The sequence below is a fragment of the Eucalyptus grandis genome, chromosome 11 (assembly GCF_016545825.1).
Source record: "Eucalyptus grandis isolate ANBG69807.140 chromosome 11, ASM1654582v1, whole genome shotgun sequence".
Classification (NCBI taxonomy): Eukaryota; Viridiplantae; Streptophyta; class Magnoliopsida; order Myrtales; family Myrtaceae; genus Eucalyptus; species Eucalyptus grandis.
The window spans coordinates 19,582,309-19,600,313 of NC_052622.1; the positions used below are offsets into that span (position 1 = coordinate 19,582,309).

At 41.5% G+C, this 18,005-nt stretch overlaps 1 protein-coding gene across 1 annotated transcript; it reads right to left on the minus strand.

Annotated features, from left to right (window-relative positions):
• Positions 1 to 2,002: 2,002 nt before the first annotated feature.
• Positions 2,003 to 17,641, minus strand: LOC104425289 (5-methyltetrahydropteroyltriglutamate--homocysteine methyltransferase). The gene is given in 13 exon segments (XM_039304729.1): positions 2,003 to 2,384; positions 2,475 to 2,676; positions 2,777 to 3,027; positions 3,147 to 3,252; positions 3,363 to 3,448; positions 3,450 to 3,530; positions 3,637 to 3,717; positions 4,113 to 4,276; positions 4,368 to 4,759; positions 4,841 to 4,968; positions 6,677 to 6,764; positions 6,849 to 7,202; positions 17,622 to 17,641. Coding segments are annotated over 12 exon segments (2,304 nt in total). The 5' UTR covers positions 7,199 to 7,202; positions 17,622 to 17,641; the 3' UTR covers positions 2,003 to 2,009.
• Positions 17,642 to 18,005: the final 364 nt, after the last annotated feature.

Here is an 18,005-nt window from a genome sequence, read left to right on the forward strand (position 1 = left end):
GGAGTTTTTAGTAGTTGTTTATCATTTAAAATTAGACTATAATAATGTATAAGTTAGATAATGTTTTGGACTGAAAAAATGTAGGAATGGGACGCCATTTCTCTGGATCATCGAACAAACATCAACTACGGGTATATTCTGTCCAAAATTGGAGGAATGAGAGCGCTGCAAGGGTCCTACTTTTGTGGAGACTGAATCGAGGAAAGAGACAAACTGCTGTCCATCGCATTTTTTTATTTCCATTTTGGTCGGTTACTATCGCATTTACAAAGCTGAAGATTGTAGGTTGATGGAAAAGACAAGGGCAACGCCGAATAGGGGAAGAATGAGTGGAGAGGTTGCAAAAATGGAAAAACATAGGTCTTTCGCTAAGCTCTTTTTAGAAAGGCCCACCATTTTAAGCGGTTTTAGCTATTTGGCGGCGAGCTGTTTTCAAAGTGGTTTTCCGACCAAAAAGATAATAAAAACAAGATAAGAGAAAAGTTGGTCGGGCACTTTTTCCCGCGACCTCCCCATCGTTGCCGCGACCACCCCATTCCTTCTGCCGTCTTCGTCATCATCTTCTTAAGAATATTGGGTCCCACCACACACCAACGCACATGCACAATGCCCTGCCACAAACCCCATTTGTCGTATTCGTTTCTAATTCTTTAACGGGACGCCCGCGTGTCTTCCCTTTCCCTAATAAGAAACTGTCGTTAATTTCCTATGTCCTCTCTCGATGTCTCTGCTGGAACAAAGACGAAGGAGAGTTTGTCAGATGTCCTGTCGGAAGTACCATGTATAACGATTAATGACCGCGAGGCCTGCCCGTACCCGATACGACTGGATACGTTGGGCTTTCTTATTTAGTATATGAAATTACACTAGACGTGATTGCTGAATAGATCCCGAGACTGGTATTCATTTGTAGGTGATATATTATAATGTTAAAGAAAGAAAATGTATCAGTTAGCCAATCGATTTTTACAAATCAGTATTTAATAAATTTAATATTTTCCTTCGGACAAACAAGCTAGAAATAAGTCAAAATCTATTCAATTTTAGATGATCTCTTCGGTAAGAATATTGAATCATATTATATATGTATATATAATGGTCCCATTATACATAATCGAACTTATTCAATTTTTAATACAAGGGATGAAAATGGTGAATCGGTTAAAATGAATTAATACCACCAAAAACTATAAATTGATACATCTATGATAGATATAGAGTAAAACTCAAGACTAGTATACTTGTCAATTATCATGTATCATGCAACTTGGCGATTTGACGATAAAATTTAACGAAAACCAACGAACAGTAAATTTGTCATAGCCAACTTGGAGTAAGTTTGGGGTAAAATTGCCATATATATACTAATTTAGGATTTTTTGTGATATTAACTCTTTAACTTATCGCTAGTATTTGCTTTTGTACGTTCGGACATTTAAATCATCAAATCGACATACAATAACAGCAGTAGGATTTCTTGCAAAGAAGACGAAAAGAATCAGGCCACCATGCTTCACAAGAGCTAGAAAAAAGTAGACGTTTGTTCCACGCCTAGAAATTCTCGTTTTATTTTGTCCACCTGATTGAAGGGGTGCACACTGCTACTTTCAATCTCTCATTAACTAAAGAAGCCGATGCCTTCACGATCTGGTGGGAAATGGTGGGCTCTGATAGTTGAGCAGAGGTGATTGTTCAATAGATTCCGAGATAAGTTTCACTTAGCTAAGAAGTAATTTAAGCGAGCATCTTCACAGACTCGTTGCGATTATTTTACAAAATCGATTTAATTTAGTGATGTATTGTAATGTTAACGAACAAGACGTGTTGCTCAATAGATCAACTTTTACATACTACTCTTAATAAGTTTACTATTTTCCTCCAAATAAACAAGTTAAAAAGATAAATCAAAATATAGTCAAATAGCCTCTCCATTAAAGAGTACGACTCCTAACATTCCATAGAGAAACTTAGTAATTATATAAACATAACAAGACCAGAATACAGGGATGTTACTCATACTTTTCCTTCCTAACATGGGCAAGTTCGGTGCGGAGGAGCTTGGCAGCAACAACCATGATCTTGAGCGCACGCTTGACCCCAGTGTGTTTATGAGTCTTGAGTACAAAGTCAGGATTAAACCACAATATGTTTGTTGTGAGCATCTTGATAGTTCTATCAGCAATCTCTTTAGCTGATGGTATTATGAGAGAGTGGATATCATAGACACTAGGGACAATCCCAGCACCATACTTGACTCCCTCGTGGGAAACTTAGAGAAGCTTCTCATCAGAGCGAGAGTTCTCGATTGTGATGACATCGGCATCCATGTCCAAGATTGAGGGGATGATGTCATTGATGTGGCAGTAGCGCACGTGGGTGTGGATCTGCCAATCAATAACAGCCACCAAGTGAAATCAATATACATGAAAAATGGATCTTCCCACATAAAATAAGGAAGGGAGCTATGAAGGAACCTGGGTAGTATCCTTAACACCATAGTTAGTGATTCTAAAAGAGTGAATAGCCCATTCCAAGTAGAAAGATCGTTCAGACTTTCTCAGTGGCAAACCCTCTCTCAAAGCTTCCTCATCAATTTGGATAACATTAATCCTTGCCTTCTCAAGATCCTCAACTTCATCCTTGATAGCCAAGGCAATTTGATAGCAAGTTTCAAACCTATGAAATAAGTATTTATTATTCTAGTCCTGAAAGGAGAAATGAAGATTATGTTCTTTGATCAATCCCGTGTACACATGAAGTTCACGTTCTTCTGTACCTGGGTTGGTCGTTTCGGACAAAGGACCAGTTGAGAATGGTGACAGGACCTATAAGCATTCCCTTCATCGGGCGAGTAGTCATGCTCTGGGCCATGGTGGACCAGAAGACAGTCATTGGCTTGGGTCAGCTCACATCACCATAGATGATGGGTGGTTTCACACAATGAGATCCATAAGATTGCACCCACCCGTTAACGGTGAAAACCAAACCAGACAGTTGCTCCCCAAAGTACTCCACCATATTGTTCCTCTGGCATTGGACACGTGAAGATCAAGATGTTTAAGAAAGAAAACATAGCTCATAAGATATTTATCTATCAATTCTACATAATCTGTCCTAATTACAATACCAGATTAAAACAGTCTTACCTCAGGTTCCCCATGAACCAAGACATCTATGTCAAGCTCCTCTTGAAGCTTGACAACTTTTTTAATTTCCACCTTGATGACCTTAACATATTCTTCCCAAGACATCCTATAATGAAGTGCAGTCAGAGGACCAATGAGGGTCATAACAAGATGGATGAAAGCCCCGTGTCATATCTATCAACGTTTACTTAGAAAAGAGAGATCTAGTTTACTCACTTTTTGTCCTTGTACCCACGGTGCACTCTTCTGAGTTCCTCGCTCTGAGGGAAGGAGCCAATGGTGGTTGTTGGGATGACTGGAAAAATTAAATTTCTTCTGCTGAGCATCAAGTCTAGCACTCACAGTTGTGGCACGGCGATGATCATAACCCCTCAAAGCAGCAGTCTGAGAGAGACGAGAATATCAAGAGTTCAAGACACCAGTAATATCATTTTCATTGGTATTTTCGGAACGCGTAAAAGATTAAGGGTAACTAAGCAGAGGAACATACAGCCTTTTGGACAGCTTCATTCGTGACTCTTGGAGAAGACTTTCTTGAGGCCTGAGCAGCAGCATTAGCTGAGAAGAATGCCTGAAAACAAAGCCATCAGCAATAAGCATTGAAGTACCCTCTCACGACATTAGTAATCAATGCTTTGGAAATTTAACTTTATGCTTGACATACACCCTGAAAGTGCTAGTTAACAGGCCTAGTTTAAGTAAAGAACCTTGCATCCTAGTGACTGTATTTACCCAGTTGTTGCCATATGCATGTAGCTCTGTATAGCCACTAATTAAAGAAACCCACCACAAGTTAACTGCATCGGTTTCTGCCGATGACTAATCGGAATAGAGTAGAATTCTAGAAAATAAGCTAACAATATGCATTACCACCACTGTTAAGACTACCTAGTAGCAACAATGACAGTGTGTGCATACTATGCTGCTTTTCAGCATAATCTTTAACAAAAAGATAACGAACCATACCTCATCCTTTTTCCCAGCCAATGCCTTGGCCAAGGCATTGACCTCAACGACCTTCTGAGCAGCAAATGCAAGCCATGACTTGATTTCCTCATCCAACTCAGTCTCGTTAACCAGGTCAACAGGAGTGTGCAAAAGAGAGCAGGAGGTGGAGACCACAAGTTTGTCTGCAGATAAATAAGGAATTACAGATATCAACTTAAGGATACATAACACGCAGATCACACTATGTTGAAAAACATATGCAGAAAGTATTACCTTTTCCCACAATGCTCTCGAGAGCACGGAGGGTACCGAGTGATAGAGCAAGATCATTGGCCCAGATGTTCCTCCCATCAACAACTCCGGCAAAGAGATACTTTTCTTTGGGGAACCTGCCCTCGATTAAATCAAGGGTCTTGGTTCCACGGACCAAATCAAATCCAAATCCAGCGACACCCTTCAAGGAAGTAAGAACTCTATATGCCTCTGCAGGAACATCAGCAAAATAGGTTTGGACGAGAACATTCACGCCGGAAAGACATGATTCTAGTTCCGAGTATGCTTCAGTGAATGCTTGCAGTTGGTGAGAATGAAGATCCAACACAAGGGTGGGCTCATCAAACTGAATCCATGAAGCGCCAGCTGCCTTAAGTTCGGACACGACTTCCCTGAATGGTTTATCATTGGTCAGGAAGAGTATTCAAAACTTGAGCAAGTGAAGACTGATAGAGAAGAGTTTAAATTCTTACCTGTAGATGGGAAGTATTTTATGGAGAAGGGACAGAGGTGAAAAGGTCTTCTCAACACCCTTTGCAGGCTCGGATAGCAGCAGATAGGAGACTGGGCCAAGAAGGACTGGAACAGTGTCTACTCCAAGCTGGAACTTAGCATATGAATTCAAGAACAGATAGCTTTAAATAATGCTAAGATCTTGCGACGGCACAAGGAAGATGAAAATGTATGAGCTGATAAAGACATACGAAAATTAAACAAGAAACTACAACCAACAAAAGAGTCAGAATTTGTCGTCGCTGTCGACGAGGACGAGCGCCGAGGGCGGGGGAGCTCGATCGAGGTCTAGCGAGGCAAGCGGGGGCCTTAGCGGGTCTGCAGGAGCGTCGACGACCGTCGTTGGCCCTGGGTCGAGCGTTGCAGAGTCTGGGAGTCGGCGGAGGGGAGAGTCAGGATATGGTCGCGTAGATCCGAGCTTTGGGCGGTTGCCATCGAGATCGGAGGTGGGTCGTGGGGTTGCCGGCGGAGGCAGCAGCGTCGCGAGGGCGCCCGCCGGCAAAGGAGTGAGACGGGAAAGGGTAGGGAGGAGAGAGGAGAGCAATGGGGAGTATGGAATAAAGACCGTCGGATTTTTTTCATTAAATACTAGGCCTAAACCCGATAGTCCGACACGTACCCGTTTGTTTGCCGGTTCGGACTCTATGCAATTTGGCTTTTGGACCAGGTCACAAAAAGGGAACTTTTCATGTCCCGGTATTTCCGCACTGGACACGCGTTTTTTTTTATTTGTCAGTGCTGCAATAACATTCATTTTCAAACTTTTGCTCTGCTTTTCATAAAGGGAATGAGTTGAAACTTACATCTAGAATTAAATTGTCTACCTCGACCCCACGAAAAAATGGAGACTTGAACCCTTCATCTCTTCATTTCATGTAGGAAGGGTAACCACTGAATCAGTGATTGATATCTCTACATTTTTTAAAGACCCTAATCATGAGTAATGGTTGCACAAAACAATCCATTTTGTGAGAATTTGCCAACCGAAGCTGGAAAATTTACAGAGATTTTGAAGACCATAACTACGGCAATATTGAATAGCAGTATTGTTTTTGTATTATGGAATGAGCGGATTCGGAAAATTGAATTTGGATTTTTTTATAGTTCTATTTAATGGCGTCAAAAATGTTTTCCTTGTAATGCTTCCAACCAAATCCCCCTCCCCCACCAAAAAAAAAAAAAAAAAAATGCATTAAGTACATGATAAAAATATCCCCACTTTTAAATGATCCAAAAATGCATGAATCACTTAAGGATAAAATAACCCACTATTAAATTTTCCATCCCCACAAATTGATGAATTCGCTTAAAATCATTGATTTGGAACGATAACTTTTGGTTTGGGGGTGACAGAACTTGATTCAATAAACTTAGGTCTTCAATTTGGGGCTGCTAATTTTTTTTTTGGTTCTATTTTGTCGTTAAAACAAATAAGTGCTTGATTGGAAAAATACAAGTGCGAAACATTTTTTGCACCGATGTTGTTGTTATCAGTAATTCTGCAATTATGTTCTCTTGATATAAAGATTTGAAATCATTCTTTTTGGCACTTTATGTAAAAAAAGAAAATCTAACACTTACGATGTTAACAATTTTCTCTTTTATTCCCTTACTTGTATTTTGGCTGATTTTTATTTTTATTTTTATATAGTATCAGAAATCCCACTCGGTTGGCTAGCATACCAAGAGGGATTCGTGATTTTCATCAGGGAACGGGGTAAACAAGTCACCCGATTTCCTTACGGTCTGCACGATACCGTTACTCCCCTAGTGAGTAATATCAAACCTCACGATACCTTCTTGACCTCCTTGTACTCGTTGACGGCCTTGGCAGAAGCGTAAGAGAACTCGACGTCGGGAGCCAATTCAGGCACGATGTAGTGGCTGGATCGAAGATAAGATGGATGGGTTAGTTAAACATCGAAAACAAAACGATTTACTGGTACTTGTCCGAAAACCATCACTTACTAGCTACTGTCAAACCACTTGGCCATCTCCATGGCAGGGACGGTGGCGTTTCCTCTAGCCATCAAGAAGTAAACGTCGAGTCCTATCTCTCCACCTTCCCAAGCATATCTGGTGGGAACAGCACCAAGCATCGCGGTGGTGTCGAGCACATGGTCGTAGTATGAGAAGGTGTTGCTGGGAACGTACTTGATGCCGGCATCAGCCATCTGCTTCCAGGTGGATGACCTGAGATCAGCCGCGACTTTCTGCAAGTCCTCCGTGCTGCTCTTTCCATCCCAGAACGATTCAAGGGCGAACTTGAGCTCCCTCTGGGGCCCCATGCGAGGATATCCGACGACGTGGGACGCCATTATTCTGGATCAGCGTACAAACATCAACTGTAAGTAACCCAGTGTAACTCACCTAGTTACCTAGTCTAAGAAAACGGAGGAATGCGAGCGATGCAAGGGTCCTACCTAGTTACCGGGGAACGAGACCAGCTGTTGTCTAGCGCAGGGACGAGATTGCAAGGGACAAAAGGAGAGAGAGAGAAGAGAGAGAACGGGGCGAAGAAAATGGCGTGATGGACGATGGGTGTTTGTGGAGCCGAAGGTGTATGTGATGGGGTGACGAGATCTTCGACCCTATTGCCTTATATATATATATATATATATATATATATATATATAAAATGGGAGTGACAAAACACCTGGCAAAACCGGGATTTGTAGAATGATTATGGTTACTCCGATTTGGAAGAATAATCATCATTACCCTTCCATTATATAATGTGGTGACAAAACACTCCAAAAACAGAGGTTTGGCAAAACCAGGTTTTGACCTCAAAACCTGGTTTTGCGAAACCGTCTGTTTTTGGAGTGTTTTGTCACCCCCATTATATGTATTATATGTATAAATATATATATACAGCGATTGTGGTCGACAATCTTATCACCCCATCATGATATATACATATATAAGAAAAGAAAAATAGAAATCGAAAAAAAGTGCGGTGGCCGGGGATGCTGAGGGTTTAGGGGTGAGGGTTCGCTGCATTGCACTCCTGATTGGAGAGCTTGTGGGGCTGTTCGTCGTTTTGTCAAACAAAAAGGCTGGATTTCTCAAAGTAACAAAGACAACATTTTGATCTCCTTCCCGAGAATGGGCCAAGATTTCCAGATGAGTTTCGTTCACCTAGCTAGAAAGAGATTTTATAGGAAACTTTTCGCGGTGCGAGTAAAGCCATGTTAACACGAATTGGAGAGATGGCGGCACTGGCAAATATATTGAAAAGAAAAGAAGAATATCGAAATGCAAATCGGAGAATCTGGAGTTGTGGAGTGGGGTTTCGGCGGTGGGCCCAGAAAGGATGGCGTGCATCGAAATAGCCATGCTCCGTATAATGTTTTTTAATCGTTTAACAGTCTGTACTTTCATCTCCTTCCCTTGGCCAGGAAGTAATTTAGGCCAACGTCCTTGTATGCTCGCTGTATTGTTTCTGCACAATTGACTTAATTAGGGGATAAACAAAATGTATTGCTCGGTAAATCAATCTTTACGGACCAGGTTCAATGAGTTTTAGTATTTTCCTCCAAATAAACAAGACAGAGATAAAATGAAATCCATGCAGATTTCGGATGGCGGCTTTAAATTAAGAACAAGTGATGGGAGCGTGACTCAAGCAAATAGGTAAGCTCATTCACGCCTCGAATTACGTTAGAGTCTGTCACCCAGCACCACTGTTGGGCGAGATTTCGAGAAGTAAAGGAGTTCCCTTTCCCGATCTTGGAGGAAAAGTTACTCGTTGAGCCAAGAGAATATCAATGGACAAACGGGATTAAATTATGGGACCTATCATCACATGGACAGATATTGCATTATATTAGACCAACGAGAAAGGTGGTTTCGGTACCCCCGCAACGCATAGAAAATCATATGCTCACCACCCTTGTCCACTTGCGCTTGAAAGGAGGAAAGAGCCAAGAGAATATCCTCACGGCTCTGGAACCCCAGATAAAGTAGCCTAAGAGTATACCCGGCAGCTTAGAGTATATTCTTGCTGCGTCGCAACATACACTCTAGCTTTCACTTGTGCAATGTCTGTCTCCATACTGTAATTCTATACGAGGGCTAAATTCTTGAAATCTCAGGAGAGAGGGGATCGTAGAGTTGTCGTAATTGTTGTTTTAGCCATTTTGATTGGTATTAAAGTATGTTGCTCAAATTCTTGAAGTGGTATATTTCAAGAGCAAAAAGATTATTATGACTCACGTCATAGGAGCATCCTTGAGTGAAGACAGTCTATTTTTCTGGATTACAAAAGTTCGATGGATTTAACTACATCTATCGGAAATGGAGGATGAAAATCTTCTTGCAATTCATGAATTACAATCTATGGAATGTCATCGAGAATAGACCCATACATACCGACATCGAGAATCCCAACACCTTCGTCCATAGAAACAACTACTTATACAACAGCAATTTCCACCTCTAGCAACCAAAAGTCCTAGTTGATCAACAGAAGCCTTGAAAAGTCCCAATTCTTGGGACAATAAGAGAATCATACTTAGGCCGAGAATGTAACCTTTGGTGAGATAAATCGTGCTTAATCAACATTTTGGCAATGAAGTTGGTTCATTATATTATTATTATTATTATTATTATTATTATTATTATTATTATTATTATTATGGCTACAAGAGCATTTGTCATGGCCCTTTGTCAGGTCGCATGATCTTCTTCAACAGGGGACAAGCGAAGCCTTATTGGATTTATCAGAGGATATCTATTTCTTTCTTCAGTCACCATGCTAATCAAACAAAGTACCTCTCTCTCTCTCTCTCTCTCTCTCTCTCTCTCAAAAGGCCCCTTTTTCCTAATAGGCCCAGCCCATGGGCCATTGCTAAGTTGTACATTGATCTCAAAAGACTATCATTTATCACAACCATTAATCATGTAGATCTCATCGTGGAAATCCTTGTTATCAACAATCTAGACGAACTTGGTCTGTATGATGTAGAAGTCATCCAATATAGAATTCTCTCACATGACAGAGGCTCGGAACTTAACCAAAACGAGAACGTTAATGGAAAATAATTTAATTTGCGAAACACATTAATAGTTACATAAGTTGCACGTCCAGCATGTCATCGGACTAAAAGCAAAGCAGCAAATATAGCACTCCTATTGTATTTTTATTTTTCCGTATATGAGTAGACAAGAAGGACGAAGTCAGCCAGCACACCCTCCCTTCGATCTGACGTCGATCGCTTGCAACACCGAACAACAAACCCTCAGCAGTGATCCTAAAAGAGTGGACAGCCCAATTCAAATAGAAAGATTGTTCAAACTTTCTCAGTGGCAGGCCCTCTTCCAAAGCTGCCTCATCAATTTGAATAACATTAATCCCCGCCTTCTCAAGATCCTTGACTTCATCCTTGATGGCCAATGCAATTTGATAGCAAGTTTCAAGCCTGTGAAATAGATATTTATTATTTTTGTCCTTAAAGGAGAAATAAAGGTTATGCTCTTTGATCAATCCCATGTACACATGAAGATCACATTCTTTTGTACCTGGGTTGATCATTTCGGACAAAGGAACAGTTGAGAATGGTGACCGGTCCTGTGAGCATTCCCTTCACCAGGCGAGCAGTCATGCTTTGGGCCATGGTGGACCAGAAGACAGCATTGGCTTGGGGCGGCTCACATCACCATAGATGATGGGTGGTTTCACACAATGAGATAGAAGACCGGGCCAATAAAGACCGGAACAGTGTCTACTCCAAGCTGGAAATTAGCGAATAGATTGAAAAACGGATAGCTTTAAGTAAAGCAAAGATCATGCAAAGGCGCAAGGAAAACAAGAATGGATGAGCTGACAAAAATATACGAGCAATAAAGAATCAACTACAACTAACAAAAAGTGAGAATTTCTCGTCGCTGTCGACGATGAGGACAGGGGCGGGGGGAGCTCGACGAGATATGGGGCTGGGCCTGGCTATGGTTGAGGTCTAGCAAGGCAAGCCGCGGCATTAGCTGGTCTGCAGGAGCGTCAATGACCATCGTTGGCCCCGGGTCAGTACTCGCACGAGAAGTTTAGGAGAAGGTGTTGCTGGGAATGTACTCGATGCCTGGCGGGAACAGCACTGAGCATTGCAGTGGTGTCGAGCACCTGATCATAGTGTGAGAAGGTGTTACTGGGAATGTGCTTGATGCCGGCAGCGTCCATCTGCTTCCAGGTGGATGACCTGAGATCGGCCGCAACTCCCTGCAAGTCCTCTGCATTGCTCTTTCCGTCCCAGAACAATTCCAGGGCGAACTTGAGCTCCATCCCAGAGCCCATGCGAGGATATCCGACGACGTGGGACGCCATTTCTCTGGATCATTGAAAAAACATCAATTACAGGTAAGTAGCCCAGTGTAACATACCTAGCAACCCAGTCTAAAAAAAATGGAGGAATGCGAGCGACGCAAGGATCCTACCTTCGTCGAGATTGAACTGGAGAACGAGACAGAACTGTTGTCAATTGCAGGGACGAGAGTGCGCGGGATAGAAAGACAAAGAAGGGAGAGAACAACGAAAAGGAAATATGGAGTATTGGTATTTAAAGAGCCGGAGGTGGGTGGAAAGATCAATTCGCTTTAAATAATGTAAAATGATGAAGGTGAATAGGTGAGGGGACGGGGTTGAAGATCAGCAGAGGAGAGAAGTTCAGGAGGAGAGGAGGTATGATAGACTGCTTTTGTACCCTTTAGAAAAACTTAATTTTGAGGAAGGGCATTAAAATACTATTTGTTTGATTAATGGAGATGGGTTGAGGATCAGCGGAGAAGAAAAGTTTAGGAGAAGGAGAGGAGTTGTAATGACTGCTTTTGTTCCCTTTTGAAAACACTTAATTTTGAGGAAGGGCACTAAAATACTATTTGTTTGACGAATGGAGATAGGTCGAGGATCAGCAGAGAGAGAAGATGGGTCCATCCGCTAAACTTCGTGTGAGTGTAAACGAAGAGACAGAACGGGCCGAGGAAAAGAGAGCTGTGGGCTGGCTTTTGAAGCCGGGTCAAGGTCTTTGATTATTGATTGGTACTTGACGGGTCTCGTAAGTTGAATGTTTCCCGTTGGTTTATGTGAATATGATTTTTCTCCATTGGAGGATGGCCAAGATGCACGGTAGTAATTGATTTCCTTCAGGAACTTCCTATGCTTTATGTGGAAGACTTAAATTTGGTGGAAGGAATATATCCATAAAGCAGAATGGGGTCATAAACGTAAAATGATAGGAAGTTGGGCTCGATTTGCGTAGGCGAAAAGCGATGGGAGTCGCAGTGTTGATCGGACCACATGAAGGTGGGTTTGGGAGGGAGAAGTCCGAAGCAGGACTCAACCCACCCACGAGGAATGTCGAAGGATGTCGTTTTGTCAAAGGAGCAGCTGAGTAACGTTAATATTTTATTCTCCTTACGGCACAATAGGGGATAAACTGAGGCCACAGGAAATGCTATTTTTCTTGGAATCCCCATTGACGAGAAATGTGAATGGGCGGAGGCGCGAGGGTTTGGACTTTGAAGCAAGGTGACCCACCAGCGCGCTAAGAAGCATGCTCATTTTGCCCACAAACACACGCTATTTTTCTGGGAATCCCCTCCTCGATGAATTAAACCCCAATTTGGCCCCCACAAACAGATGCTATTTTTGTCCGTATCTCCATTCACCAAACAAAATGGCTGGAAACCACCGGGGTTTGCCCTATTAGCCACCCTCCTTGAATATCCCTCGGTACTTCCTCCGTCCAATATCCCTGCAGATCATGATGGACCCCGTGTCGACCATGATGGGTACAACCTATGAGCGCGAGAGCATCAAGAAGTGACTGTCCAAGTCCTCCAGCAATGGTGTGGCCACCACATGCCCAACCAGCCACGGGCAAGGGCCTCCAGCCTCACCCCAAACCACATGCTCCTTCGGCTCATCCAAGCGTGGTGCGTCAGTAACGTGAGGAACGGCATCAACCAGATCCTGACCCTGAAGTCGTCCTTCGAGAGGGGTTGTGTCTTGAAGTTAGTGAAGGAGCTCGTGGCCGAGCACTCAATTGTCGAGGCGATGAAAGAGTTGGAAGAACTGGGGAAGGAAAACAAGCGGAATCGGGCATGCATGGTCGAGCACTGAGCAAGCGCCGGAGCAAAGAGCAAAGGAGTGACACCCAAGCAAGTGCCGGAGTAGAAAGCAAGCGAGCACGGGAGAGAGTGAAGAGGAGGGAACCTAAAATTTTGAATTCATGAGAGGAAGGGAGAGAGAAAGCATCGGTATGTGCAGAAGAATGCTACAGCATGCAAAATTTTCAAAATTTCCACTCAGCTGGTGGGTCTCATGTGAGGACACGTGTCACTTTTCCAGTGCCTTCCCATTTGCCACGTTGGAACGTTAAACGTACCCAATATTTTCTTATATTTTCCACTGTTACTCCCCACGTGTTCTGCGCGGGCCCCATATATCGGATATTCGAAAGTTCCCTCCTTTCTGTCCTTCCCCCTCCTTCTATTTCTGCAGATTTTTTTGGGTGGGGTTGGGGGAGAAAATATTGGGTGGTACAAGTTCCCTCCTTTCTGTCCTTCCCCCTCCTACTATTTCTGCAGATTTTTTTTTGGGTGGGGGAGAAAATATTGGGTGGTCTGGGATCACTACATTAGTGTGGTCCCGGACCACTCACACGCGGCGCCACATGTGAGCAGACCCAGACCACCCAATATTTTCTTTGGGGGGGGAGTGAACGTGAAATGATAGTACGTTCCATGGGTTGGGGACCCCACCAACCCAAAAAAAAAAAAACAAGAAGAAAAGTTCTTATGCATCCCCACCACCAGATTCATTGAAAAATGGGTCGGCGGCTCCTCTAGGGTGTCAGTGGTGGGGTACCCCGCATCGCCCTCCCCCGATTGGTGCATTCGTCATTTTGTCAAACAGATGACTGGATTTCCGATAGGCTTAATTCACTAGACTAAATGTGCTCATAGACCTATTGCGATTATTTTTGCACGATTGATTTAATCAAAAGATGTATAATAATGTTAATGAACAAAACATATTGATCAATAAATCAATTTTTATATATCAATCTTAATAAGTTAGTATTTTACTAAGTTAAAATATATTTCAAATTTGAATCCGTGAATGAAATCCCAATCAAGATAAATTAAAGGAAAAATATTAAAGCTGAATATTTGTGGAGGTGCACAAGTCCAAAGTGAATATTTTGACCATAAGTTGCAGTTTTGATAAGTTGAATAAGGGCGCGTTTGGTAATGTTTATGTTCTATTTTTGTTCCAGGGAACAGAAATAAATAAATAAAAGTGTTTATGTTAGGGGAACATTTTGAACAAAAGAAAACGTGTTTGGTAAGTGTAAAAAAAAAAAACTATTCTTGAAATAAAAAAAGAACGAAACATGTTTGGTAATCGCAATCAATTTATGTTCTTAGAATAGAAAAAAACAAACACGTTTGGTAAATGACAAAAATTTATGTTTTAAATTTTTCAAAAAAAAAAGCTTTTCTTTAATAAAGTTTAAACTTGATATTGAATTCTCATTCTTATGAAATGCTCATTAATTTTATTTTGTTCATGGTGAGTGAAGACAAACATTTTGAACATGATCATATAGCATATTTGGTAGAAAATTTTGTAAGTAAAGTTTGTATCAAATTTTTTTCAAGTACTTTTTATTTTTATTTTTATAACATATAAACTTGATATTGATTTCTCATTCTCATTAAATGCTTATCAATTTAATTTTGATAATGGTGAGTGAAGAAAAATATTTTCAACATGGTCATATGTGCATACTTAAACGAAAATTTTATACATCTCAACATGAACCCTTCCATACATGACATCACAATAATGAAGTAATATAGTTCATTGTTCAACTTCATCACAGTGAATACTTAAAAACAATATTACAAAAGTCAACAAATCTCATGCATATTGTGATCCCTTGCCATTTTATTTGCAATACTTATCCTAAGCATGTTTATCCCAGATGACTGCTCATCCGATGTATCATCTGTAACCTCCACTTCTGTAGGTCCAAATGGATACTCCGGATCTCCATATATGGAAAATTTTATGTTCATCCTATCTTGATCACAAATGTAATTATGAAGAGCACAACATGCAATTACAACAAGTACTTGCTTCCGAATTGTAAATGGAAGCATATGTCTCAAAATGGTGAAGCGATTCTTCAATGCCCCAAATGACCTCTCAATTACATTTCTTAGTGAAGAGTGCTTATAGTTGAATAACTCTTTTGTTGTTCTTGGCCGTCTCCCACTCCCTCTATATCCGTTGAGATGATACCATTCCTTTCTAAATGGAGTTAAAAATCCCGGAAGTGCTGCATAACCGGAATCTGCCACGTAGTATTTCCCTACAACATGATATATATATTTGTTATAATATTAAACCATAATATAATCACAAATGTCAATATAAACAAAGTAAATACCGGCTGGTGGTCAGGGAAATTGCAATTGAGGAGTTTCGAGTGCTGCCGAAAGCACTTGACAATCATTGGCAGATCATTCCCATCCATCATACACGAAAGTAAATTTCATATCAAATGAGCAAACACACAACACGTTCTGTGTGGTAGTCCCTCTCCTGCCTCTAAATCGAACCTCTTTGAGACACCGGGATAATAGCATTTATATGGGTGCCATCCGAGCACCTACGCAGTCTTGTCAATTTATTACCAATCTAAGATTATATAAGATTATGAACTACATGTATTTGATGGTATAAAGTCGATATAGAAATCATACCTTGAAGTAGCGCTTATGACTAGGATCCATAAGAATTTCTTGTGGGATGACACCAAAGGACGGTGGTTTGATTATCTCTTTTGAAAGTTTGATAATTGCTTTCAACACTTTGCTGAAATACTTGCTGATTGTTTCTCCAGAATGTTGAAATCTCTCACATAAAATTTCTATTTGAGCTACCATGACAAACCAAAGATAAGAATATCCCAATCTGTTCGTCTATTCTAATATATCGACTATCTTTTAACCAACCTCTTACTCTCATCAAATCACATAAATTCAGAAAAACATGCCTCTCCATCCTGAAGGCTTCATATATCCTATCTGAATGTCCAGAAACAATCTCCCTTATCCATTCGAATCCTAATAATTTGTTGTCCTTAATGGGTTCTCTTGTATGCACGGATGCGTCAATCGCAACCGTGCACAACCACGCTAGCAATATGCTAAGATCATCATCATCCAAGAATTGTTGAACTTGTTCTACCTCTTCACTACATATACTATCTGATCCCTCTTCCATAATACCTATACCATCACAAAAATATAAAAACATCAATATAGATTTTGAAAATATATCCAATAACAATCAATAACATAAGTCATAGTCTCAATAGAAGATGCCATTACATATAAGTACGAAGAGTCTCAACACTTATATCTTTAAAAACAACATATTAATAGATAACATAAGTTATACAATCTAATGAAACCTCATTCAATTCATAATATATTTCCAAACATCTACTAAAGATGATAAAGAAGTCCATTTCTTCTTTCAGGTGTGGATTTAATGAAAGCCACCCTCCATGAGGCACTATCGCATGCTCGATCCAGTGCTTTATTGTAAAGATCTTGGTCTATCTCAGGCATAGTAAGCAGAATATCCATCACAGCAGCTACAGAGAAAGGATCCACAGGTGATGGCATAACCCCAGAGGTCGCAGAGCCACTACCAGATTGACTTGACTTAACTTTCAAAAAGTCTTGTATAGCTTTGCAAGTGTCATCAATACTGTTTTGGGTACTCCTCCTTCTCCTCTTAGTATTTGGAGTCCTATCCAATTTGTGCTTTCCACGAGTTGAAGTTGCAGCATCTTCTGGTGTAAAGACTCTCTCATCAGTGTGTTGATCACCGAAGTCATCTGTATAGCCACCACCAGCATCACCATAGGCATTGCCACCACTGTTGTCACCATATGCATTGTAACCACTGATGTCACCACCTACATTGCCATCACCATTGTCATCTTCCTCCGACACCGTCACATCTTGAGCACTTCCAATGCTATATTCCCCAGTAGCATATGTACCACCAAATACAATACATAGCTCGGGATACTGGGGAAATCCATCCTTCCTGAATTTTTCCCACTCTACATTCTCCTACAATTTTGACAATAATGACATTTGAGGAATATAATCATACATTTTAAAATTGGGATAAGTACACTAATGGTGCCATAAGTTGTGTACGGCGCTCACTTTGGTGCCAAAAGTTTCCGCCGGATCACTTAAGTGCCAAATCGGAGAAAAAGCAATCACTTTGGTGCCACCGGCGAGAAATTCCGGCCAAAATGATTACGTGGCATTTTTATTTATAAAAAAAAAGTTGCTCAGCTTTTAAACGACGTCGTTTTCCATCCTCTTCAAGAAACGACGTCGTTTTGCTCTTCTACGTGGACACCCTCGCAAAAATGACGACGTTTAGCTCGTATATGGGTTGGAATTAGGGTTAGGGTTTCTTCCTCGCCGCTCGGCCACCATTGTTCGCCGCCAACGCTCGGCCACCGTCACTCGGCCACCATTGTAGATGCTCGACTAGGTGAGCGAGGAGGGAACCAGATCGTTGCTGAAACAAAAAGTGGCAGAAAGAATAGGAGGCGAGGCGGAGGAGGAGGAGGAAGAAGATGGGTTGAAGGTGCCACAACGGTGCGCCATCGCCGCCGCCGCTAGTGCCGTTGTTGGTGCTGCTGCGGTGCGCTGATGGTGTTACTTTGCTGGTGCCGTTTGCTGCTGGTGTCGCTCTTCAAGGAAGAAGACGGCGTGCCTCCTCTCTCTCTCTCTTCAATTTGGGGATTTAGGGTTTCGATTTGGGGGAAAAAGCCAAACGACATCGTTTTTGTGGTTTAGATGCTAATTGTGCTCTCCGGCAAGCCACGTCGGCCTAAAAATTAATAAAAAAACGCCGCGTCAGATTTCCGGCGATTCAGATCGGCGTTGGCACCAAAGTGAGCGTTTTCAAATTTTTGGCACTTAAGTGATCCGACGGAAACTTTTGGCACCAAAGTGAGCGCCGTACACAACTTATGGCACCATTAGTGTACTTATCCCTTTTAAAATTTATATACATAA